General features: G+C 50.5%; 1 protein-coding gene across 1 annotated transcript in view; it reads right to left on the reverse strand.

Moving 5' to 3' along the window:
- Positions 1 to 6,340: 6,340 nt before the first annotated feature.
- Positions 6,341 to 27,352, reverse strand: part of ANKRD60 (ankyrin repeat domain 60) — a 46,067-nt gene continuing 25,055 nt past the window's right edge. Inside the window, 3 exon segments of the mRNA XM_063095943.1 lie at positions 6,341 to 6,510; positions 8,258 to 8,487; positions 9,040 to 9,208. Coding sequence (XP_062952013.1) covers positions 6,341 to 6,510; positions 8,258 to 8,487; positions 9,040 to 9,208 — 569 coding nt within the window.

A 27,352-nucleotide genomic window follows, 5' to 3' on the forward strand; every position in this document is an offset into this window, starting at 1 on the left:
CTCCTACTTGCTTTTATAAAAATAATTATACCAAAACATAGGGACTTATTCAAATATGTGCACCAATGAATGCCAGAGGAGCTACCAAGATGGTGCAGGGCCCATCCCAATCTCCGGGGTGCAGAGGCTGAGTGGCAGCTGCACCTCCAGGCAGCAGCTCAGATGCCTCTCCTGGTGGCACAGTACAGGCTTCCCTCCAACACACAAGATGCAACAAGTGTAAGAAAAAGTACAAGCCACCTACTTTCTGTAACACATGACTCTCCTGCACAACCTTTTGCTTTTTAATTTCCAATGGAGACGCAGGTGTGGGGAAATCTTTAAGGTTCTCTACTGCGAGGAAAGCAGCATCCTGAGCAAAACAATCCATCGCAACTGTCACGTCAATTCAGGATCGAGGATCCTGCAGGGAGTGGCAGAAATAGTGGCAAACCATAGAGCCTGTGTCCTGTTGAAGGGGGCGGTTGCTCTTCAGCTCCAGCAGATCACTGCCCAGGGAACTGGGGACCCAGTAGCCAGATCTTCTCATTTTTTCAAAAGAAGCTGAACAATTTGTCTATGGTAAATGTAAAATCTCCCAATTCTTAAATGTCTTTTAATTTTTTATGTTTAAATTATTAACTACTATGCAAGTTAAACCAAACATGCCGGCAGCCCTGCGAATCATTTCTAAAGTAAACTCGTATTTCCAGCTGCTTTTCTGACATCTCCACTTGGATGTCTAAAAGGCATCTCAGACTTGATATGTCAAAACTTAAACTCTCGATCCCAGCAGCCATCTCCCCCTCCCACCTCTGCCCACCTCCACCCTCTAGTGTTCCCATGTGAGCCAGTGATGACACATTCACCCGCAGCCAGTGCAGAAGTCTTGGCTTCCTCTCCCCCACCCGACCCCAACAACCCTTCCACAAACCGGTCAGTGCTGCCTGCTTCACCTTCTGCCGTCACCACCATCTCCACCAGAGAACAGGCATTTTAACACCATGACACACACCTTCTGCAGAGATAATGGTGACAGGAGAGTGTGGTCCAGGATGAATGTTGTTGTTTTCAGTGCACTCTAGCCTGGAACTGCTTCAGCCTGGAGGTGACAGCTGTCACTTATGCAGTCATCACATCGCCCAAAGCCACCTGACCGCACCTAACTTTAAGGGGATGAGAAATCTTCATTAGCGCTAATAATATCCACCACAGGTAACTTCTCCTGTTGCTAAACTTTTACTTTTGCAAGTAAAGAACCTTTAAAGATATGTACCCGCCACACTACTATCTATTGAATCAGGGGTGGGCAGCTATGGCCCGATTGCCAAAGTCGGCCCCAAGCCTCTTTTTGTAAATAAAGTCTCACTGGCACACTTATTTGAATGTTGCCCATGGCTGTCCAGAGCAGGTGCAGCAAAGACTATACATCTTGCAAGCAGAAAGTATTAACTATCTGGCTTTTTACAGAAAAGGGCCCTTTGCATCCCCCCTAGACTCAACCACTTACTATCACAATTATCTCATAAAAGAACAACTTAAGGCTGAGAAAGTAGAGAACATGGTCTCTCAGAATAGAGGCCACCCTTAAATCAGAGCTTGAGGGAAAAGACGTAATGTCTTCATGTTCTTCATATAGCTGTAAAGAGAGAAAACATCATAAGATACATACCATGGGCCACAGACAGGTGTTTGGGACCCCCTGGACTGTGAAATCTTTTCGGGGGTACAAATTCACAGGCTGTGAAATGGGCCAGGTGTGGCCCAGGTAGGGAGAGGGGGCCTGCCGAACTCATGCCCACCTGAGGAGCGGGGCCACACAACTGCAGCCAATGGCTGCCATGGAGCCGGGCTCCAGTGCGGCCAGAGATTTTGATTGGCTAAAACATGCTGAAGCATAAATTCTCTTGGTGACAGCAATGCCCAATTTAAAAACAAAAACAAAAAATATTGTGAAGGACTAATTTCATGACAATTGTTTCCCCCTAGAAATAGAGTTGGGAAATGGAAAACAGAAATGTTCCTATGGAGAGGAGGACTCTTCAACTTTATCAATAATGTTTTATTTCTTTATTAAAAAAAAAAAAAAGATTTGAAGCAAAAATAACTGGAAGCCATAAAAAGAAATGAGGTACTGATATGTGTTACAACGTGGACAAACCTAGAAAACATTATGCTAAGTGAAAGCCAGAAAACAAACAAAAACAATCACCTATTGTGTGGTCCCATTGATATGAAATATCCAAAATAGGTAAACCCCTAGGGACGGGAAGTGGATTGGCATTTGCCAGGGGCTGGGGGTGGGGAGGAGGGGTTCCTTTTGGAGTGATGAAAATGTTTTGGAATTAGACAGAGGTGATGGTGGCACGACATTGTGGATGTGCTAAGTAACACTGAATCGAACCCTTCAAAATGGTTAACTTTATGTAATGTGAATTTCACCTAAAAAAATGAATGGAAGTTTTTAAGTTGTTGATTCTGGGCAATGTGCGTGAAGTTGTTCTTTTATGTATTTCTCCCAATTTCTGATGTATATATTAGAAACGTGCTACCGCATGCACGGGTCAAATGACACACAGTCAAGGGCCACAATAAGCCTTGAGCCACAGTTTGCCACGCTGGATCACAATCGTCCACAGTGGCCATCCGGTCATTACTTCTCTTGGCCATCAGCACCCAATGGACCTGTGTATGGGAATGTTTCCCAGCCTCGGGAAAACTGCTCTGGGAGGATCAGAGATAAAAATAAATCCGCAGAATGTTGGGCCAAAGACGCCAGACACAAAAGAGAACATACTGTATGATTCCATTTATATAAAGTGCAAAAAGCAGACATAAGTGATCAACGCTGCAGAAGTCAGGATAGTGGGGTCTTTGTCAGGGAGGGACAGAAGGAAGGGGAGGAGCATGTTCTGTTTCTTAATCTGGGTGTTGGTGACACAAACATGTTCAGTTTGTGAAAAGGCCTCAAGCCATACACCGATGATATGTGCACTTCTCTGTTTTACTTCAGTTTTAGAAAAAGTAAACGCATAAAACCACTGGATACATTAAATTTCCTGACAAACCTTTGAAATGGAGGCCCAGGCCTTGGCTTCAGGTTGCGAGACGCCCGAGGGGTAAGTGTGTGGGTCCAAACCTCCCCACTGTGGGATATTGTTCAGATATAAATCTCAAATGCTGTTACAACTTCTTTCTGTGCAAACAGAAATTTGCCTTCACCCCGCTCAGCGTCCCCGCTGGAGACCAAGCTCCTAAAGGACTTGAGTGCAGTTTGTCACTGGAGCATTGCCCAGCACAGGGGCAGAGGGTCTGACACACATGTGCCCTTCCTGGGGACACTGAGACTGCAAGGAAGAAAACAGAGGATAGAAATGTTCCCAACCCAGACCAAAATTCAGGCTTAGAGTCAGGGAAACAGGGATGTAATTGCAGAAGACAAACACTTTTCTGATTTTTCAGAAAGAATACAGCTGCACTGGTGTGTTACTGAGTCCCTGGGAAAGCTGCTATCTAGACTCACCCACACCCCTGCCCTCCATAGGCTCAAGACACCCAGGAGGGAGCCCAAGAGAGGCTGTGAAGGGACCAAGCCCAACGTGACCTTCAGAGCCCCCTCCGCACCTGCAAGAACCCAGCCAGGCCATCATACTGGGTCCTGCAGCAGCAGCTCAGACAGCCCACTTTTCATGGAGTTTGTCAGCGTCTGCGGCAAGCAGCAGGCCAGGGATTATATAATAAGCTCATTACCCGGTTCCTTCCCCTCCGTACAGAAAGGTCAAGTCTCCACAGTGGGCGCAGAGCACAGCCCCCACCTCCACCACCAGCCCCAGGGTATGGGAGGAGAGAGGAGAGGACTAGAAGGAGGAGGGAAGGAGGCAGGGAGGAGAGGAGAAGAGACAGGGAGGGAGGGAGAGAGAAGAGAGAGAGAGAAACAGAGAGAAAAAGACCAGGGAGGGAGCAAGAGACAGAGAGAAAGAGAGAGAGGCAGGAGGGGGAGCGTGGGAGGCGGTGGGGAGGTGCTGGTGTGTCCTCTTTCTTTCTTTCCTGCCTTTGAACTCCCAGTGCAAGGGACAGTGCATATTCCCAGAAAGGAACAGCTCCCCAGAGCAGCCCTCACATGTGCTGGGCAAGTAAGCCAGAACCAGACTGCCCAAGTTCAAGTCTGGCCCAGTCACCTGCAGCCATGCCAGCCATCCCGCTGGATGAGCTGCCTTCTGGGTGATCAGGGCCTCATCTGGGTCCTCCCTGTAGTGCAGGGTGAGCTTACTCCACCTTTATGCCCATGGCAGGCACACGTGGTGAGAGCTGCACTATGTCCCTGCTCCGCCCATGGCAGCCCTGTCTCACCAAGGGACCACAGCCCATCTGCCAGGACACTTACTGTCTAGTTCAGCATCTGTCCCAGACAGAGCATACTGGTATGGTCACTTACTCTGTCCCTGAGTAAAGGATGGATGAGGATGGTGGTGGTGGTCCCAAGCGCCACCTCCACCACTTACTTCAGCTGGGCTGGGTCATGGAGGGCGTGGCCGTGTGTTATGGGGAACAGGCTGGGCTAGGGCACTGGGGCTTGGAGTTGGGCCCTGAGCAGCCCTAGTTCTGTCAGCAGAGACCCAGGGCCTGAATGCCTCTGGCAAGTCAAAGTCCCCCTAAGGGCAGGTGAGTCCAATGTGGACAGACCCAGTTCCATTCCTTGGTCCCCTGCTCACCAGCCCCTGCTGGCTGCCCTGGGTCTCAGCTTCCTGGCCTGTAAGATGGGGTCACATAGCTCACTTCTAAAGATGCTGGGGAGACCCGCTGATATGATACTCAGGGTAGGTTCTCTCAGTGGGTACCAGCTGTCCTGGTGTTGGAAACTGCAGGCCCAGCCCAGCAAGGCTCCTACAGGACAGGGCAGGGAGTCTGAATCTCACCAGGGTTCAGTTCTCACTTTCCTCAAACCTCCAAGAAATGCCTCTAGCCCCCATCCCACTGGGCCGATGGGAGATTCAATCCCGGGCATATGGGGGCTCCTCCTACCGCAATCAACAAAGCCGTAGGGGTCTAGCTTGGAGCCAACCTTTCAGGGAGGCCCCAGACCTGGAGTCCACACTGGTCAGTCACTACTTACAAGAATAGCCGGAGTGAGCACCAATTGGGCACTTACTGTATACCAGGCATTGCTCAAAGTACTTTGTGTGTTTAAATAATCCTTGCTGCAGATTGAAAGTGGGTATCATTCCTATCCCGAATTTGCAGATGAGGATACTGAGGCACAAGAGGTTCAAGGGACTTGCCCAAGGCCACCAGCAAAGCGGTTGAGCCTGCTTCAGACCCTTCAAAGATTTGGCTCTGGACCCTGGGCCCTTGATTTACACATACCCTGAGGATCTCTTGAGGGCAGAGGCCAAGAGGCAGGGACAGAGGGCTGTTTGGAGAAGCAGTGGCCTCACCATCCAGGGTCCAGCCTGGCCGACAGAGATTCTGCCACCGGCCCAGGAGGCTAGCTGGGTCCCCCCAGCCCCGGGAGTCCCTCCTCACCTTGGTGACTCTGTCTCTCACTGTCTCAGACACCCTCCTTTTGAAAATAAAAACCAGGAGTCGGGTTGTCCTTAGGGAAATTCCACTTCCCACTCCATGCCACAAAAACCCTGTGGCAGGAGCTCTGCTACCTTCTGGGAAGGGGAGAAAGCAGAAGCAAGACAAAAGACGAGAACACGTCACAGATGAATATCCCAACAGACCAGGTGGCCACATGTGCGTTTTCTGAGGACACACTTGGGTTCAGGGCCTGTTAGGCCTCAGTCAGCCTGCGTCCTGCCGGGATGCGCTACCCGCTTGCCAGTGGCAGCGAGGGCTGACATTTAATGCGCAGGAGGCAACCCCCTCCGACGTCTCAGAACTGGGCCTCAACAAATAGCAGTCACTTCTGAATCCATTCCTCTGAAAGGTCACCAGCCAGACGCCCACAGAAAGCCCAGCCACCGCTGTCGCCTGCCCGGCGGCCCCCTGCCATTCGTCTTTCTCCACCCTTCCTCCTCCCCCGTCTGTCTGGCTTGTAGAGCCCCACACAGGCAGGAAGGCACCAGCCAGGACCCCCACCTGCTAGGCCTGTCACTCTCCCACCTCCCAGCACCCCTTCCTTCCCCCCATGAGGCAGGAGATGCTCATGATCCTGTCCTCGGCCATGGGAGGACCATGAGGCTCCTGGGTCCCAACCCACCCTGCTGCCTGGAGTCAGACACAACAGACCTGCCTCCAAGCAGACAGGTCCCGGATCTTTCCCTGCACCTGCAACCAAAGCCCCCTGGCCAAGTGTTGGCCCCATGCCCCAGGGAAGAAAACCCTTGGTGAAAGTACAGCAAACCCAGACCCCCCCTCAATCCCAAGCTCTCAAACCCATGACTTTCTCAGCTTGCAACAGAAATCGCACAGCAGCTCGCACAAGCCTCATCTCCTCCACCGAAACAGTCTGCTGAGTCTCGGCTACCACCACCATGTGGTGCAATGAGCAGGGCCGGTGCAGGGAGGTGGGGGTGGATAGGCCCCCTGCTTAGGAGTGGGGAGAGCGTCCAGAGACCATGAGGGCGAACTCCTAACCCTCCAGGGGGAGAAAAGTTCTCCCACATATGGGATAAGACAATCAAAATACAAGAGACCAGGCACAGCTGAGAACTCCGTGCCCCCTCCCCACACCCTGCAACGTCTCCAGGCTGGACTGAGTGCACCCTGGTGTCTGCCCATCCTTCATTCACTCATCAAGCGCTGGTCTGAGCACTTACTATGTGCCTGGCATGACGCTGAGCAAGACTGAGTGTCCCAGCCCCTTGGAGTTGACAGTCTCATGAGAACATTAATCCTGGTCCCCGCTGTACTGTGAGTACCTCAAAGGCACGGCCACGTGCACCCAGCTGTGTGGACCAGTGACAGGCACAAACTTCATACCCAATAAACACAGGAAGGACACTTGCTTGATGGCTGACTTTGGGCATCTCTAAGCTTCAGTTTCTCCATCAGAGATCACAGACAAAGGAGTGGAGCAACAGGGCCTCACACACCCAGGTCCATGACCCTGAACTCATTCTTTGGAGGACACCATACTTTCTCTGTGGACCTCAAGGGTTCTGATTTGTCAGAAGTGAATCTTCACTTGCCCTAGAAATGTCTGCTTTTTATGCAGACCATGTTGCAATCTCAATTGAGGTAGGGTCAGGTATCACAGAGCCAGCAGGGGCAGCATCCTGTAGAGGTCAAGAGCCGCCCTGGACTAAACACTGAGACTAAAATCCTTTTGTGCTGCGTGACATTTGGTAATTTACTTAACCTCTCTGGGCCTCGGTTTTCCTATCTAAGAAAAGGGAATAATAATAAAAATAGTGTTACCTATGGGGCTACTACAAAGATGGAAAGGGCTGGAGTACACAGGGTCCTGGCACATGACCATCCCAGCATAAATGTTAGTCATTACTGAGCCCCTGAAGGCAGGCCTCCTTCAGAGGGGGCAGCACTCCCTGCCCTTCAGGTGGGGGCAGTGGGCAAACGCCGATCAACCAGAATCAGCCACTTTAGCTACTTTTTCTCAGCTAATTTATGTCTAAGCGTGCTGTTATCTGAAAGTCTTACTTTTTTATGATTCTCTTTTCAAATTACAAAAAGTAACTCACACCTGCCTGCAATAGAAAATTAGTAAAATATAAAATGCACAAAGAGGAAAATAAGACACCCCCACCACAGGTGGCAGAACCAGGAATGGGATGCCCCCTCACAGGGTGTGACTCTCAGGCACCTTGGGATGTGCCCCCGGTTACCCCCATACACGCCCATGGCTTCCACCTTAAATGACTGTCCAGGCACCCATCATTTATTTACCCTCACTCCTAGAAGACCATTAACTCACTCACTCCTTCATTCCACCACCGAAGAGTCTCATGTCAGGGCCCATCAGACCTGGGTTCAAATTCTAACAGCCCCGTGACCCTCGCCAGCTTCCTCATCCATGAAAGGGGCCTGCTGTAGGGTCCAGTGAGGTAAACCCCACAAAGCCCTTTACACAGTGCCTGGCATGCACTAAGTGCTCAATAAAAAGCAGCAATAAATGTTAACACCACCACTTAACAGCAGCATGCCCTGAGGCAAGAACCTGAGGGAAGGAGTTTCCTGGGGAGGTGGTCCCAGGAAGGCCAGGAGGGAGTGGGCAGGTGAGACAGAAGGAGGCCCAAATGGAGAGGTGCCAGCCACCCTCAGGGTGCTCTGGCCCGAGGGCTGGGGAGGCGGGGTGTTTATCCCGCCCTCTCACCCTCATTGGCTGAGGCTGCTGAGGGTGGGCCTGGACTGAAAAGGTGGGTGCAGGGGACTACACAGGCGCTATTAAGTGATGGCTCTGCACTTGGTGGTGGGACACGCAATTCACGCTTCAGGCTCTTGAGGGACTCCCTGCTGGAGACTGGAAGGTGGAGTGGAGAGGGAAGGCCCACGCTGGGGCAGCCAGTGACAGATGCTGCCTCCTTCATCCGTTTTCTCTCTTCCCTGCAACAGACACGGCAGAGGTCTGCGAAGCAGGGTTAGCGGCACAGCCTGACACTGGTCACTGATCCCAGTTCTGCAACCCTCCAGAGTTCAGTGAACACCACGCAGCATCGGATCCACACCAGCCACAGGGTGACAGAGGACACACTCAGACTTGGAGCAGGCAGACCTGAGCTGGAATCGCCCCCTTTCACCCCGTCTGTGGTCCTGGGCCCTCGCCGAGAGACCCCACCCCTCTGAGCCTCAGCGTCCATATCTACAAAGTGGGACTTACAGGAGTGACCACCTCTTTAGGGTTACTGTGAAGAGCCAGGTGTGTAGAGAGTCTGGCACATACAAACATTCAATACCTATTTAATATATATGTTATTTTTTTCTATTCAAATCCAAGAAAAACATGTTGCTCACCAAGACCAGAATTCGGAGGTTCCTACCCAAGAGCAGGGTCTGAGCAGCGAGGGGTTAAGAGCCGCCTTTTTGGCTCGACCCAGGTCAGGGTTGTTAGCAAGAAGGAAGAAAAATGCCCCCAAGTCGCAGGCTGGGGACACGCACGTATCCACGCCGCCCCCTGCTGGGCGATCGTGGAGTTGCAGGAGCGGAGCTGCCGTCCGCTTGGGGCTGGCCGGGGTCCCCCCCTGCCCCGCCACACAGCGGCGTGTCACAAGGGCCAGGCTGAGGACGAACTCCTGCGTTGAAGAAGAGAGGGTAGGGCTGGCACAGGCTGGGGAGCACAGTGGACGACAGCCTGCAAAGGACTGTCCCCAACCAGAAAGGACAGGGCTCGGGGTGACAGGGCTCGGGCTCCACTGGTGGCCTCTGGAAAGGCCAGAGCTCCTTCTTCCCAAGCTAACCGGTCACCGCGAGCTGTCCCCCACCCTCTCGGCCAGGAGTGGGGGCAGAATGTGGTGGAAAATTAAAGGGGAGCCAAAGAATCAGTATGCAAGATAAATAATATTCTGATACTCCGAAAACAATGCAAATAAATGCATGATGAACAGAGCAGCAAAATTTTCAGTGAGGGCGAGATCAGGACCACTGATTCTCCCTTTTACCTCGGGCTCCAATATGGCTTGTACAGCACTGTTACTTATCTGTCTTTATCAAAGCTTTGACATTTTGTTTATCATGGATTTTTTACATTAACTTTGATTCTTTTAATTGCATTAAAATCTCATTTCTCTTTATTACAGGGGGTTCATTTGGCATTTCCTTTCATTTTGTGCTCAAGGGGAGGGCATCACCTTCCTCAACCGAGTCCAGCCCTGCCACGGCTCTCCCGCGCCTCTCCCCCTCCCCTGCTTCTCCCCCTCCCCCGCTTCTCCCCCTCCCCCGCTTCTTCACCTCCCGCGCCCCTCCCCCTCCCCCGCCTCTCCCCCTCTGCCGCTTCTTCCCCTCCCGCTTCTCCCTCTCCTACTCCTCTCTCCTGCTGCCCTGTGGTTGCTCCCCATTAGCCTTGGACCTCTTAACTCCTCGGTCCTCTCCACTAGGCAAGGTCCTACCTGATAGACCCTTCAGAAGAGAGCACAGCCCTGCCCACACCCTGACTTACCCAGTGGACCTGCAACAGACTGCTGACCTCCAGTTCTGTAAGATGATATGTTTGTGCTGATTTAAGCCCCTAAATTTGTGATAATTTGTTACAGCAGCCACAGGAGCCTCATACACTGGCCTCCCAGATGTTTCGTGGAGTCCTGGGACCCCTGGTGATGACTCCGGGAGGGAGGGGCAGGCGGGAGAGAGGGCTTGTCTCACTCACTCACGGGGGCCCTATTAGTCTCCTGGGCAGCTGCAACAAATGACCACAGATTGGGTGGCTTAAAACAACAGAAACTGAGTCTCTCAGGGTTGGGAGGCCAGAAGTCTGAGATCCAGGTGTGCAGGGCAGCGCTCCTTCCGAAGGCTCCAGGTAGGATCCTGCCTCGCCTCTTCCAGCTTATGGTGGCTCCAGGTGTTTCTTGCTTGGCTTGTGGCTTCATTGCTCCCAAATCTGCCTCTGTGGTCCTATCATCCTCTCCTCTTTTGTCTGTGTCAAATCTCTCTGTCTCCCTCTTATACGGACACTTGTGATGGCATTTAGGGCCCACCCAGATAACGCAGGATAACACCCCCGTCTCAAGATCCTCAACTTAATCACATCTGAAAAAGCCCTTTTCCCAAATAAGGTCATTTTTATAGCTTCCAGGGTTTGGGACCTGATATATCTGGGGGCCATTTCTCAACCTTCCACAGGCCCTGTGACATGCCAGCTGCTCTCTGGACAGGTGAGTGACAGCAACCTAACCTTGTGGTAAGAGCTCAGCTGCAAGACAGTTCCACCCTTACTCACTGGGACCCTTGAGACAAGTGGCGTTGACTCTTGGAGCCTCAGTTTCCTCCCATCTACAACGGAAATGTTGGGCATGTCTCATAAGGGCGAGTGCTTGAAAGGGTCCTTGGCCCCGGGAAGGCACTTTATGAATGTTAGTGCTAATAGTATCATCCTCATCATAGGATAGATATTGTTGATTGACAGCAAGGGGTCTGGGCTGCCCAGACAGAATCATTATCTGTCCGTTGCCAGCTCTTTGACCTCGAACCCACGACCTCCTGCCTTAAGCCTCAGTTGCCTACTCTGTCAATGCGGGAGTGACTGTGCCCACCTGACACGTTCATTGGAGGGGGCTGGCCTCATCTGCCTGTGCCCCACTGCCTGCAGGAGGAGGCAAATGGAGAGCTGGCATCCAGGCCTCCTCTCCTCCTTGGGGGGCTTAGCTTCCCATCTCCATGCAACCCCAGGCAACACAGCACCATTCAAACATGAGATGCATCACATTTTTACATGGGTAGCTGTCATTTCATGTGATTTCTAGTGATAGGAGCTAACCTTACAGGGCTCCCCACACACACTTGGTGGTTTATGATCCCTACAGATGGAATTACAGCTTTATCATGGATAATTGGCCATATATAATCTCATATTTTATTTTTATTTATCATTATTGCTAATTATATGGGCAAACTCTTGTCACTTGGGAGGGAGCATATAAATTATCTCTAAATCATTTGTGCAAAACTGATTTCCAAAGAAAAGAGAGTCAACAGGCCCATCTGGCTCAGGGGAGATTTTATGCATATATATTATATATGAATACATATATACACATATATATTACATATAAATACATATATAGTGCATATAAATACAAATATGTTTACATATACACATGCTCATACATATACATATATTTCTATGCGTGTATATATACATGTACATATATATATCATATTTTCTTCCTACCACCTCTAGTCTCCCAGAATTTGGGGGGATTACGTTCAAAGGAAGACTGTGAGGGACAGGCAGTTTGAATTGTCAACTTGGTGAGGCCACAGTCTCCAGTTATTCAATCAAACACTCATCTAGGTGTTGCAGTGGAGGTATTTTGTAGCTGTGATTCAAACCTGTAATCACTGACTTTAAGTAATGAGATTGACCTGGGTGGTCTGGGTGGGCCTGATCCAACAGTGGAAAGGCCTGAAGGGCAGGACTGAGGCTCCCTGAAGAAGACGTTCCACCCATAGACCTCAGCCTCACTGTGCCCGAGAGGCCAGCCTGTCTGGACCGCCTGCCCCATGGATTCTGGATGTGCCAGCCAGACCCACAGTCACCTAAGCCAGTTCCTTGCAATAAATCCCTTAATGCGTATCTCCTGCTGGGTCTGGTTGAGGGCTGAGTAATACAAGGACACTGAAGTATTACCCCTCACAAAACCAGGCCAGATACTAAGGAGCTAAGAGCTGAAACAAAACATTTTAAACCGAATTATTGGAGTCCTGTGGGCCAGTATGCCCTTCTGAGTCCAGGGCAGTCATGAAGAGGTTCTAAAGGCCAACAGCATGCTGGGACATCTGCAAGATCCTTTAGTCCACCCTGTCAGTGGGGAAACCAGGCTCAAAATGGGGGCAGGACCACCTGGAGACCACCCAGGAACACCCAGACTGCCTCCCACAGCTCACAAGCTGCAAGGAGGCGCTTTGAGGGCAGGAAACAGGGCACCTGCTTCAGAGCTGTCAGTCCGGAACTAGAGCTGGCCCTGAGGACTCCAATAATTTTGTTTAAAAGCCCATCCCATCCCCACCACCAAGACTGTCACTAAGCCAGATCACCTGGGTTCAGACCCCAGCTCTGCTCTTTAGGAGCTGTTCAATCTGCAGTCAGTCCCTCCAGTCCCCCGAGCCCAATGGTGACCCTGTCCTCACAAGGCTGTCCAGAGGGTCTCATGCGGAGAGTAAAGCACTCTGGGAATGTCCCCTCCTTGGGAAAGCATCCCCGACCACCATAACTAAGGCAGTCTCCATTGCCCACCCACTTCCTGCTACTCTGCTACATCCCCCTGTCTATTTCTGTCATTGCCCTGGTCACAGCATATACTTTTCTGATTTACTTGTTTGGGGATATGAATCTCCCCATTGAATCCCTGAGCTCCATGAGGAGAGAGGCTTACAGTTATTCGGTGCTGCATAATAAATCACCTTAAAACTTAGCAGCTTAACATAATCACCTCACACTTCTGTGTCTCAGGAATTTGGGCAGGGCTCAGCTGGGATGGCTCATTTGTGCTCCATGTGGTGTTGGCTGGGGTGGCTTGACCAGGGCTAGAGGACCCCAGGTGGCTTTGCTCTTGTGCCTGGTCCCATGGCTGGTGGGCTGGAATGCTGGGACCTGGTGAGGCACCTCTCTCTCTCTCTCTCCCTCTCTCCCTCTCTCCCCCCCCTCCATGGTCTCTCAATTGTTTTCTCTTTCCATCAGAGTTGTTAGATTTCTTTACACATCATCATAACCCAAAAGAGTAGAAGCAGATGCTGCCATGGACCTCTTACAGCCAAGCTCATAACTGGCACAGTGTCAGATCAAATCAGAGGCCTGCCCAAATTCAAGAGGAAGGAAATCAGACTCTGCCTTTGAATGGCAGGAGTGGCGTGTGCATACGGGGACAGGAGGAATTGTGAGAGCCTACGGGAGGTGCATTATGGCCCCCCAAATGTCCAGGTCTTAATCTCTGGTCCTTGTGAATATGTCACCTTCCACGGTAAAAGGGGCTTCACAGACATGATTAAGGATCTTGAGATGGAGACATTATCTTGGATTATCCAGCTGGGTCCTAAATGTTCAAGGGTCCTAACAAGAGAGAGGCAGAGGGAGATTTGCCCACAGAAGGAAGAAGTTCGTGTGGCAAAGGGAGCAGAGAGAGATTGGAAGTGGCTGCACTGCTGACTCTGAAGTTGGCGGAAGGGGCCACAGGCCAAGGAATGCAGGCAGCTCCAGAAGCTGCACAATGCAAGGTACAGAGTCAACCCTAGAGCCTCCAGGAGAAACGCAGCCCTGCCAACACCTTGGCTTCAGCTCACCCTGGTTTCAGGACTTCTGGCTTCTAGAACAGTGAGAATGAATTTGTGTTGTTTTAAGGCACTAAGTGTGTGGGCATTTGTTACAGCAGCCACAGGAAGTGAAGGCAGTGGCCGTCCTTGCCCACAGTCACCACAGAGACTGTCTCCTGTAAAAGGATGTCCCGCAGAGCCTGGCACAGGTGCTCAATGCTCATGTGCAGAGGGGGGGAGGGACAGGGTAGGTGTTGCACCCCCCACCCACATCATTCCATCCTCCCCACCTGGCTCAAGCACAGGAGGCCAGCTGTCAAGAGCTCTGCCACCCACACCCTCTTCTCCTCAGAGTGGGGACGTCCCTGTCCTTCTCACGGGCCAGGCTCGGCCTTCTCCTCCTCCTCCTCACCATGCTGGACCCAGGCTCGGCCCCCTTCCCTCTTAGACCTGCTTCCCCCAGAGAGGAAGATCGCCTCTCACTTTCCATCCGATTCCTTCTCATTCTGACGAACCTGTGGGAAGATGAGACAGCCAGCATCTCCCTTCAGCAAAAAGCACAGGCCATGGAGTCACACAGGCCTGGAACATGATCCTGCCTCTGGGACCTGCTTGCTATGTGACCTTGAGAGAGAGCTGGTACTCTCTGAGCCTGGGTTTGCCATCTCGAAGGTGACCACTCCTGTACTTTCCATGTGTGTGCGCGTGCATGCACACCTGTGTGTGTGCATGTGTGTTTCGGGTAAGGAGTACTAAACAAGACGAGCTGTGGTGAGCACCTGGCACGTGGAGGTGCCACGGGCATCTCAAATGGGACATGTCAAGAACTGCTCTTCTGATCTTCATCTTTAAAGCCAGATTTTCCTCCATTATTCCCAGACTCAGCACATGGAAGTTTTCTCAGAGCTAAAAGTCAGACGCTCTCTCACATCCCATGCCCAGTCAGCCAGCAAATCCTGACCAGTTGTCTCACATCTCTCCAGAATCAGACACTCCTCACCAAACCCCGTGCCCAGGCCTGGGTCGCCGCTTTTGCTCAGCTGGATGCCTGCAGCAGCCCCTAACTGGCCTCCCTACAGCCCCTTCCCTACTCTACAGCCAGAGTGAGCTTTGTGTGTGTGTACAGCAAAATATACACAGCATAAAATTTCCCATTTCAACCATTTTTAAGTGAACAGTTCAGTGCCACTAAATATATTTACAATGTGCAATCATCCATCCACAGAACATTTTCACCTTCCCAAACTGAAACCCTGTACCCATTAAACACTAACTCCCCATTACTCCCTCCCCCCAGCCCCTGGCAACCATAATTCTACCTTCAGTTTCTATGAATTTGACTACTCTAGGTGGTACCTCCTGTGAGTGGAATATTGCAGTATTTGTCCCTTTGTGACTGGCTTATTTTACTGAGCATAATGTCCTCAAGGTTAATTCATGTTGCAGCATGTGATAGACCACATTTCATTTATCCACTCATCGGTCAGTGGACACTGGGACTGTTTCCACCTTTTGGCTATTGCAAATAATGTTGCTATGAACATGCATGTACATAAATCTGTGAGTCCCCACTTCAGTTCTTTTGAGTGCATACCAGGAAAGGAATTGCTGGATCATGTGATAATTCTATGTTCACTTTTTTGTGGAACTACAAACTATTTGCACAGCAGCTGCACCATCTTACACTCCTAGCAGCAGTGCACCAGGGTTCCAACTTCTGCATTCCTCGCCGACACTTGTTACTTTCCTTTTTAAAAAATGGATAGCCATCCTGATGGATGTGAAGTGATCAGAGTGCGCTCTTTAAAGAGCAAACCCGATCAGGTCCCTCTCCTGCTTAGACCACCCAATGGCTTCCTGTGCTTCTTGAATAAAACCCAAGGAACTTTGCATGGCCACCCAGACCCAGGCATGGAAGGTGGTGAAGTCTTATGTACAAGACTGCACATAGCCTGGCCCAGAGGCCTCCCTGACCCCCTCTCCACCTGCTTTCCCCTCACTCCATCCAGTCTCATGACCTCCTACTGTGCCTCAGAAATGCCAGCTCCCATCCCAGGGCCTTTTCACTCACTGTTCCCCCACCTAGAGCCTGCTTCCCGAGACATGAGATGGGGTACCTGGTTCAATATACTTGAGAACCTTGAACCCTAGGTTCCCTTGGACCTTCTGGGCCTGTAGAAGTGCCTCTTCTTGTTAGAAGATACCACCTCCCTTTTGCTAGAAGGGCAGGCAGAGGTCTCCCATGAAGCTGGTGCCACATAGCCAGTGCCCACCCTCCCCAGGATCTGCCCCCAACACCAAAGCCATAACCAGGATCAAACTCTGACTTGGCCATGCTGGGTCCACTATGGGAATAGAGTGGTTATTTGCAGAAGGCGCTGAGGGGCCTGGCTTCCATGCTCTGGCCAAATTGTGGGGGAGAGTGTCTAGGAATGAGATCACGGGGGGTGAAGGGTAAATCCAGATGTGGTAGGTGTCAATGGGACACTCTTCCATGACACAGGATTAAACTCTGCTGCAAGGACTCCCGAAGGTTCTAACCACTGCCAGGACTGCTGTTGGAAGCCTGGAAGAAGTGATGGCCCACATTGATGACAATAGAGGTGCCACATCTCCTTGGCAAACCGTAGAGATCAAAAGCTCAGAGGTGTAGGATGCCAGACTGGGTCTACTAGAAGACACCAACCCACCTGCCATAGTCCTTAGTGGGGGGTCCCAGAAACACTCCACTTGCTGGGGTGCTGGTTAGGGGCACAGCATGGCCGAGAAGCCCAGTGGTGGCTGTCCCCTGCAGGGTGGAACTAAGCATGGCAGATGCCATCACAGACCTGGGCTTCTTAGTATTAATGGGGTGAAAGGCCCCAGAATCTCAGAGGCCAGGCGGCAGCAACTCAGCACCAGAAGCCAGGTGGACACAATTACCAGGTGGCAGCTTGGGGTTGGAGGAAGGGGCCTGCAAGTGTTTGCAGGGATTGCTAACAGTACATAGTTTCTCTAAGGATAGGATAGCAGCTAGGCAGCCCTACACGATATCTATGACCAAAAGAGATTCAGCAGACTCCCTTTAACAGGTGAGTGGTTAAACCAACTGCAGCATCTCCATGTCATGGAGTAGCATCTACCATAAGAGGAACAAACTAGTGACCCCTGGATGGATCTTCAGAGTTACGCTGAGTGAGAAAAGCTAACCCCAAAGGGTCCATACCATATGATTATGCAGCTGTATAAATGTTTATATAACTGGATCATCGATACAACATTTTCAAATGACACAGTTTTGGAAACAGGGCAGATCAGTGGTCAGCAGGGTTGGGCTGGAGGATGGGAGGAGGAAGGGCATGGTTGTGAAAGGACCCCAGTGGCTCCTTGTGGTGCTGGATACGCAGACCTGCACAGTCGATAAACCTATGGTGAACTTAATTACACACACACCACCAAAGACAAGTAGAACTGGGGAAATCTGAAACTCCATGGACTGTACCAAGGTCAATATCCTGTTTGTGATATTTACTGTAAGTTTTTCAAAATGTTACCATTGGGGAAACTGGACAAAGTGTATATGGGATCTTTCTGTATTATTTCTTACAACTACATGCGAGTCTATAATTATCTCAAAATTCTTCAATTGAAAAAGACAGAGACCAAGAATGAATGAGCAGAAGGCTGAGTTAGGCACCTAGTGCAAAGCAATGATTTCTTGTGCAGGATCCAGACCTGTGCCAGTTCTCAGACCCAGAACTCACTGACTGAGGGAGAAGCTGGGTCCCACGAGGAAGGACTCTGCAGCACACGGCCAGTGATCCCCTTGCTCCTTCCCCAGAAGGACCTGCAACCAGTGACTCCAGTCCTCAGGGTGAGCACCCAGGAATGAGAGCACCCGTGGGAGTAGGGCATGCGGGAGTGCATGATAAATGGGGTCTTGGCCCACCCCGGTTCCTGAGTGTGTAATTGGTGGGTGTGCCTACCAGTTGGCAGAACCCTCACATGGGTTCCTTGGACTGTAGAGAAAGAGCAACTGTCATGGGAAAGGCCAAGTAGAAGCCCCTAAAGCTGCCACTTTCCCCTGCCACGATAATAAATCAAGGACAAAAGGTTTCCATCTGGCCCCTGCAAAACAAGTGAATCGTGGAGGAAGGCAGGGGAGCATGGAAAAGTCACTGCACTGCCCCAGTATATTGGCGGCGTCACGTTGATTGGCCTGCTGAGCAAGGCGTGGCAGGGACGTGGGTGCTTCGGTAGCACACATGCCCCAGAGGATGGCAGAGACATGCAATAAGGACTTGGTGGCCTACCACACACGGGAAGGTTTAGGAGGCCCCAAAACCTGGGCCATGCCAGGACCTTTGCTTCAAAATGAAAGCCCAGGTAATGTCAAGAACAAGTGATCGCACCTGGAACCTTCTACCTCTAGGGAAGAACCACAACGTGGGGAAGCCTGTCTGGGTTTTGGAGGCAATACATTCTGCACCTGCAAATACTGCTGTGACCCAGCCAGAAAGGGCTCTGCAGCAGGTCTGGCTGCTTGGGCCAGAGGACCCAGAAGATTCCATGATAACTAGAAGTAGAGAAAGATGCTGTGCGACATCTGCAGCAAGCAGCAATTGGAAAGTCGCGATGCAGACCTCTAGGTTGCAGAGCAAGGTTGTGACCTCTACAACAGAAACAGCCTTTGAAGAGCCGCTCCTGGCAAGCTGATGACTCTGGCAGGAACTGAGCACCTGACCATGGGGCACGAGGGGACCATGTGACCAGAAGTGTCCATCTCGGGCCCATCCTGACCCACCGAGTTGTAAGATCTGATAGGTGCTGCACCATTCCATTGTGGGATGGAAGAGGTACTGCCAGAATCAAGCACGTGCGGGTCAGAGGGCACACGCAAGCCTGTGTGAGCAGGTGTCCACACCCACATCACCCACCACCATTGCACCAGTGGAAGGGTAATTGGCCACCTGCTTACAGGAGGTGAGGGTGCCAGTCCTCTAGTGGTGGCAAGAAGGAATAAGGGTGGTACCCAGGGGACCCACCAGAGCCACCCTTGGGACTCCCATGGCCAGTCAGAGCTTTAAATGGACAGCAACAGCAACCATGGCCCACTAAGGTCATGATGCCAGGAGCTCAGACCTCCCAGGAGAAGGGTTTGGGCCACCCAAGCAAGCCAGACACACAGACCAGAAGAAGCCTCACTCTCCATCTCCTGAGAAAAGCCCTGGAGATTCTAGGATGAGGCCAGACAGCAGACGTGGAAGGCAACCCATTCTGAACTTCTTTATGAAGATAAAAACCTATGGAATCACTGATATATTTAGATAGAGTGGAGATTTTGATAACTGGTGAAAAGTTGAAGTTAAATTAGTCAGAAGTACATTTTTTAAAAAAAAGCTAAGCAAACAAGAAAAATGGTGTTTTTCCACAGGGGAAAATAAAATCAGACAGGAATGCAAAAAACTTCATAGTTTATTCCATGGCCCAGTACCTCTACAAAGTAATAATATTGGGAACACAGAATACCAATCTAGGCAACTTTATCACATATTCTGTAACTCCGAAGGGAAGGTGAGGACGTGTGCAGGGAAGGGGTGACCGGGAGGGGGAAGTCCTTTTCTCTACGGCCAGTGGATAACTCCTAAAACTGCTCAAGAAGGAGCAAACCAAGCACGCAGTTTAGGCGTAAAAACAGAAACTCCTGAGATACCAGGTCGAAGTGTGGGATTTCCCTGGTCAGGCAGGTACGCTAGAGATTGCTTTTTTTTTTTTTTTTTCTAAAAACCTTCGTGGAAATATTTGGCTCTACGTGTAAGAACTGCTTTGATTAAAACATATACTAAAAAATAAGATTTGGTCCCATTTGGTTGGAAACAGCTGTTTCATTTAGACAGTGCCCAGCACGTGGTAAGCACTCAATGCTCTGTGAAATAAATTAACAACTATTCTGTTCAGAGCCTTCTCCAAGGAAAGACTGACAGGCTCCAGGACACGCCCCATCCTCTGCCCATCAGGACGTTTCTCCCCAGCACTGTCACCTCAGCAAGGGACCAGAGCTGCATAAATGCCCAAGTGGAAAACAGAAGTCAGTGTTCTGCTTGTGCAGGCGGCCCCAACCTCGCTGTGCTTTCCTGAGTTGCCATCTTCTGCTGGAGGATGAAAACCTATGGAGAGGCGATCCCTCGGGAAAAAGGGAACCGCCTGGTATTGAAGGCATTTACAAAGTGTCTCACAGCATCCGATGCCCTCGCAGTACTTTATTTTTAACAACAAAGTTGTGTTTGAGAATGGCATGTTATCTTTAAAAACGGGAAGTGTGTTCTAATAAATGCTACTAGGGAGACTTACCTTGATGTCACCCACAGAAATGGAGAAAGAACCCCTTTGATTTAATCCTTACCTGGAGAGCGACTTCACATAAGTGATGGTTGGTTCTAACGGAAACAAGTGTGTTAGGCAGAGTTCGAAGATGGTCCCGTGGGTCCTGCCCCTGGTGTCTGCGCACTGGTGTGGTCCCTTTGCTGGAATGTGAGTGGGAGCTGTGACTTGCTCCTAACCACGGGGATATCACTCCTGGGACTACGTTACATTATATGGCAAAGGGGAAGGAGTTTTGCAGATGTAATCAAAGTCTCTAATCAGATCGCTTTAAATTTACTCAAAAGAGAGATTATCCTTCACAGGCCTGACCCGATTTGGCGAGCCCTTTAAAAGGCTTAGAGGTTAGTCTCTCTCATCTCTGTCTCTGACTCTGTCTCTGCTGGCCTTGTAGAAGGACATTGCTGCTAATTCTACTGTCACGAGGAAAGGAATTCTGTCAACAACCCGAGGAAGCTTGGGAGCAAAGCCTTCCCACGTCAAGCCTCCAGATGAGAACACAGCCCTCTCGTCACTTTGTTTCAGCCTCGTCAGACCCCAGAAGAAAACCCAGATAAGCAGTACCCAGACTTCTGACCTTAGGACTGTGAGATAATAAATGGGTGTTTGAAGCCACTATTGTTGCGCTGATCTCTTGCACAGCAATAGAAAACTAATATAATGAGCCTATTAAAATCTCTTTAAAATGCAATCAAGTGATTATACTGTGAAGATCACTGACTTACACCTACAGGACAAATGGGGAAAACTGTCCTAACACTATGCAAATGTGCCTCACAATGAAATGTTGAGTGACAGCTTCATGGAGGGAGTTTGAAAAGTGGAGTGTCTCCCGAAACTCAGGTGGGAGTAAACACATTGAGCTACCGTTGCTCGGACCCTTGAGGCGCTGGTGATAACCAAGACACTGGAGAAGACCCAAGGGAAGGATCGACATGAAACTGATTCATGAAATGTGCGGGAAGAAAAGAGCCATATTTCCAGGTTCACACCTTGTGCCACGCATTATGTGATCTTCAATATATACATGCAACTAGTTAAAGAAACCTTGGAAGTAGGCATTTGACTACTCCATCTACATTGCTCTTCATTTTTAGATCTTATCAGGAAAGCAGGGAGAACCTCTTGCTGTTTCGAGTCCCTGTATGCAGAGGCATATGTGGTATTTATTGTATATGAATTCACAGACATCTGTTTTCCAGAGGGGGGCAGAGTCACAGAGCTTGGAATTAGGAGAGCAGCATACAAAGTGATCACATGCGATTCAAAGGCCATCCTGGTAAGACTACATTAGATACCCATAAAGAGAAGAAAGTTTCCAAAAATCAGCAGATAGCAGGGACACTGAGGTGGGCCTGGGGCATTGTGGAGGCCTGGCAGTTGACTGAGACCCCTCCATCGGAATCACACGTAGCCACAGGTAACAAGGTCCCCCTCCGACTCACACAAACTTTCCACTTTAGGTGCTAAAACTCACACATCTTCCCCAATGCCTACCTGAAACTCCTCGCCTCCCATAGATAATAACTTGGCTTTCAGTACAATTTCAGTTGTGTCAATGGGAAAAAAAATCCTTGAACTGTGCTTTTAATGACCAGTCATACATTTCTCCTTTCCCAGCCCATAGGGGAATGAACTTCATCCATTTACTGTTCCTCAAAGTGGTATTTGGGGTAATGTGTCCCAGGAACCTAATTCTCAGACTGTAATGGCAGAGAAAACCCATTTGAGGGACACATTTTGAGCTAATGATATATACTCATTCAGGGTCTGGACAGCTAAAAGCTAAAATGCAGTGGCTAGGAAATTACTGTCAAATTCTACCTTTTCTGTTTTATTTTGTTTTTTTTTTTTTTTATGCTCCATGTATCACAAGAGTTGTAAAAGTTCCCAAAGTTAGACAAAAGCTACGCATCACCTATTTTAGTTTCCAAACTAGGTCAGTCTATGAAAAGAAAGAGATGTTGTTTTTTAATTAGGAAGGAACATAATAGATAGAAATATGTATTCTTTCTGCTCAACACGCTTTCCTCCAGGAAGCCATCGCCCCGCTCCAGGGGCCCCCATGTCTGCAACCACATGCTAATCATGGTACTGCACCCCAACACATGTACAGGGGTGGACCATGAACCAGGCTGGCCAATTAGAATGCTCCATCCTACTGGGCCACAGGGATTGGTTCCAAGATGGGCATGTGACCCAAACAGGCCAATCAGACACTTCCCTAAGATCGGATGCTAAGAGAAAGCGTCCCTCCTTCTCTCTGGGGTCTTGAGCTCTGAAGATTATATAAGCTGTGGCTCCCTGCTGCTTTAGTCCCAAGACACACGGAAATGCCCATCTGCAGAAAAAGAAAAGGATGCAAACATATAAGGAAATGCAGAGATTAGTGGAGATGAGAGAGAGAGAGAGAACAGCCCAATGATATCACTTGACTCCCTAGAGTCCGGAAGTCCAGGGCTACCCATGAGCCAACAATGTCCTCTCTTTGAATGTAAGCCAGTTGGAGATGATTTTCTGTCAGTTACACCCAAAAATGTCCTGAGTGATGCAGAGAATTTCTGTCATTCATTCACTCAGTCAGACAACAAAGACACAGTTCCTGACCCACAGAGGATAGAGCTGAGCAGAGATCACAGCCATTAGACAAATCACTGTACATGGAGTCAGTCAAGGCAGGAGCAATGATGCCACAACAGAGAAATCAGGGTTTCAGAGGAGGGTCAAAGGGGATCCCAACCCCAACTGGGGAACTCAGGGGCATCTTCCCCCAGAAAGTGACCATGACATTTGACAGCAGCTCCTAAATTCCACAGCACCGGCCCCATCATCCAGGCTCGAGCATTCCTCGGTTCCACATTGCGCACAGGGAGGAGGCCACACTCCAGCCCACCAGACACTGTGTGAGCTGGGGGTCTCCTCCACTCCCTCTATGCGCTCAGTCTCCCCTTGCTCCAGCCACACTGCAGTCTCACCTGTGGTCACCTGCATCCAAGCCAGTATCATCTGCCACCTGGATGGCTGCTGAAGCCTCTTCCCAGAGCCCTCCTCAGCCCAGCCCCTCCACTCTGTCCTGAACCCAGCGGCAAGAGCCAGCCCCTAGAATGAGTGTCAGGCCACATTGCACCTTGGCTCAGAGCCCTTCCAGGCCTCCCATACCACTCAGAATTGACCCAAAGTCCTCGCTGCAGTCCACCGCCTGCTCACCTCCTGTAGTCCCCTCCTCGCTCTGTATCGACCACACTGCCTCGACTGCTCTGACATGCATCATGCATTTGTACCCAGAGGCCTATGCCTGACTGTGCCCTCTGCAAGATGAGTGTTGCCCACTGATGGCCAGATGCACACCTCCCAACCTGTAGCTTCCTTCAGGCCTCCAATCTAATGTCACCTCCTCAAGGAGATGCTTTCCGACCACCATATCTGAAAGAGTTCATGCACACGCAGACACACATACATGCACACACATATGTGCGTGCACACACATGCACTCAGACCCACAGACACAGAGGCATACACATGTGCACACATGCACATACAAACACACAGAGGTATACAAATACACAGACATGTGCGTACACACAGACACACATAGACATGTATACACATGCACACAAGCAGAGGGGGTCATGGAGGCTGAGAAGGCTCTGGGTGTGAGAGGAAGGCAGAGAGGAGAAGTTGACCCAAGGGGAAGAAGGGACACGATGGCCCCCAGCATATGAATGTCACCCTTGGAGTGATGGTATTGGGTCCCCAGCTCGGACCAGAAATCAGCTATATCTGATGTGTTGGGCAAATCAGATTCACATCCCAGCTCCTCCCTGAACTCCCTTGAGCTACGGGAGGTGGCAATCCCCTCGTAGGTGTGGGAGCACTGGATGGAGCCTCAGATGTGAATGTGTAGCCCAGCACCCGGCAAGGAGCAGTACACGGTAGCTAGGAGTAGACCCAGTTACCCCTAATGAGAAAAAACAGCACGTCTGAATCAGACAGAGAGAGAACAAGTCACATGGGAAATTGTACCTTCCCTAAAAACCCTGCAATTCGTTGGGCCCTGTCAGCGCTGCTGGAGACCGTGACAGCGTCACAGGGGAGTCAGGGTCTTGTTCTCCCCTCACCTACAGCCCAGTGACAGCAGCCGCTGTGGCAGTGCCCGGGGACACCAGCAGAGAGCAGTGGCAGTAAACAGACAAGAGGGAATCCCCTAGAAACACCTGGGGTGGAGAGGTCATGGGGGCTTTGCTGCAGCCCCGGAGAGTAAATGACGAGGGCAAGATTCAGTGACGTCTGGGCCACCCACGTGGCCCTACTTGCACTGCAGGTTGCCAAAGTGGAAAGTGCAGAAGAAGAAATATGGATCTAGAGAAGCATTGGGCTCGGAGCCGGGACTCCCAAACACCTGTGCTCATACCCCCTGAAGAGCAGCATTCGATGCCCCGGGAGGCACATTTAAAGTGCCAGCCACATAAAAAAGGACCTTTGCTCCGTTCCTCCTCACCCCCACCCAACCCCGGCCCCAGGAGTCCAGGGGCTCGGGTGGAAGAGGCAGCAGAGCGAGGAGAATGGAGGAAAAGGCCATCGACCCCATGGCTGGACCCCAGCGTCCAGTAGGCCTGGTCGGGGGACCCTCTCCCAGAAATTTGACCTAGACAGGAGCATTAGGTTTTGAGTTCCACTCACCTGGACATTTTCATTCCTGAGTGTGGCTGGAGACCTTGGAGTTCGCCCAAGATATTCTCAGGGTCAGGGGGCGTAGGAGAATAGAAAGCCAAGTCCTATCTGTGCCTGGTCACTGCAGGGACATGCCCTGCACCTATGAGAGGTAGGACAGGGATTCTCAGCCAGGCACTTCAGATCCTGCACCTCCCACCATGAGTCCAAGAAGGAGATTCCTTTGCTGGCCTGTGGACCCTCGAGCACCCCTACCCCAGTGTCTCTGAGACCCCAGCCCTCTAACCAGAGCAGAAACAGAGCTGAGAACCCACCTTGGCAACAAGTCTGGGAGAAAGGAGGACTTGGGGAAAGATCATTATGATGGCTGAGTGGAGAATGAAGAGCAGCAGGGAGATTGTGCCCCCAGCAGAGGTAGGTGAGAGACGGAGACAGGGCCGGAAGGAGCAGCAGCAGCCTGGGGGTATCGGGGGTTGGGCATCACGGCATCAGCATTCCGCACAATTTGGGGCCAGAGTGGCAGGTGACTTTCAGGCCCCAACCTCATTACCTAACACAGCTCAGCAATGAACCCGCACAGGCCACTCATCAGCCCCATCCATGCTCGGATAATTTAGAACACATCTGGCCGGCTCCTCTGAGAGGTTGCCACATTGCTGTTTCATGTCATCAGCTACTTGGCACCATCATGAAATTACGCTCCACACCCCATCAATGCATTAAACTTAAATGTTTTCTAAAACCAGTGCTCCCTGTACCTGCTTTAATTCCCAACTGATTTATCTACCCAATTTATTACCAGGGCTCGATTCAATCAATACTGGCTGGGATTCAGCCTGCAGAGGTGTCTGATTTATACATGCAGACACTCCTGGGGTGATTTGAGAGTCTACTTCTGCACTGCAGAGACCCCCCCACTCCAAATTGATGGGTCTGCCTTGCTGCAGGGCAAACCAGTCTAAACATCCAAATGACCAAGCCACAGACCCTTGGGGCGCCTTGGGCACCCTCTGCCTGCCCCAAGGGGCACTCAGCCCTTGCTTCCTATCTGCCCTGTGCTGGCCTTGACCTCAGGGCTCCCTGGGAAAGAACAGTTTCACAAACTGCAAAGGCTCTGTGTTAATCTGGGCAGTGGGCCGAGAAGGGGGAAGGCATGCACGCCATGTATGAGTTGTGTCTTATTGCACTAGGGTCAGGGTCTAAATTAGATCCTTATCTTTTGCTCTGAACATATAAAAACAGGATGTTGGGGTTTCTTGTTGCCAAGGATTTTGAAAAACTTTTGCTAAAAGGGAGGGAGGGAGGGAGGGAGGGAGGGAGGAAGGAAGGAAGGAAGGAAGGAAGGAAGGAAGGAAGGAAGGAAGGAAGGAAGGAAGGAAGGAAGGAAGGAAGGAAGGAAGGAGGGAAGGAAGGAAGGAAGGAAAGAATGAATATATATATAGCAAAAGATGCCAGATAAGATTTTTTTTCCCTTCCAAAAGGAGGGTCATGGGGTCTGAAACTGAATACAAGAGGTCAAGGTCTTCCCTCTTGAACGTGCTCTGGCAAAAGTTCAATAGAATCATATCCTCTGGTTCTAATTCTAAACTTTCTGGAGGAGGGACAGCAGGGGCCCGCTCAATCTATAGCCTTTCTCAAAATAAATCACCAGCAGCTCCAGGGCTGCAGTAGTTATTAAAATATTGACTCATCTGGTTCCTACATGTTTTTCACTTCTCCCCTCCTTAAGCAGACTTGGAAGGGCCTTTAGTCAAAAAGTAAACTTTTTCAGGGACCAGACAAGTCATGTAAATGGGTGTCAGGGATGAGGGAAAAGGCAAGAGGGAGTGGTAGGGACTGGGGCAAATGTAGGAAGTGGGCAGCTGCTATGCTACCCCAGTCAGTCATTGCCTGGGATGGGGAACTCCAGATATGAGGGTTCTTCACTTTGCCAAAGACTTTCATGAGCCCAATATGAGCACATCCATCCTAGTTCCATCCAGCCAGATAAGAACCAAGTGTGCTTGGACCACTGGTATCTGATCCATGACTCTAATCCCACCCCTCCTAGGGGCAGAGTCCGTACAACTGACCAAAGCTCAATTTGCTATCATCCCAGAGGGATGAGGCTCTGAGTCAAGATTACATTTGCATCAAAGTAATATTTTTTTATTCCTTTTTCCCTCATGACCCTTCTCCTAGTGTGGGAATCAGCTTTGGTACCATTGCTCCAAGAAGGAAGGATGCTCCGGAAAGAAGAGGAAAACCAGAGCTGGTTCTTGGCCCTTGGGCTTCAAAAGTCTCATCCTTAGAGGAAGTGGGAGAACTCAGGGAGCACAGAGCTGGGGAAGGTCTGATAGGGGAGTAAAGCTCCCCTGAAAATTTGCCCCTCCCACTAAAATGTGCATTTCCAACCAGCGCCCAGGTGAAACAGACACTGCTGGTCTGGGAACTCACTCTGAGTAGACGGGTTCTAGAATGCACTTAAGGAAGACCCAGA

This window comes from Cynocephalus volans, chromosome 1, assembly GCF_027409185.1.
Source record: "Cynocephalus volans isolate mCynVol1 chromosome 1, mCynVol1.pri, whole genome shotgun sequence".
Taxonomy (NCBI): Eukaryota; Metazoa; Chordata; class Mammalia; order Dermoptera; family Cynocephalidae; genus Cynocephalus; species Cynocephalus volans.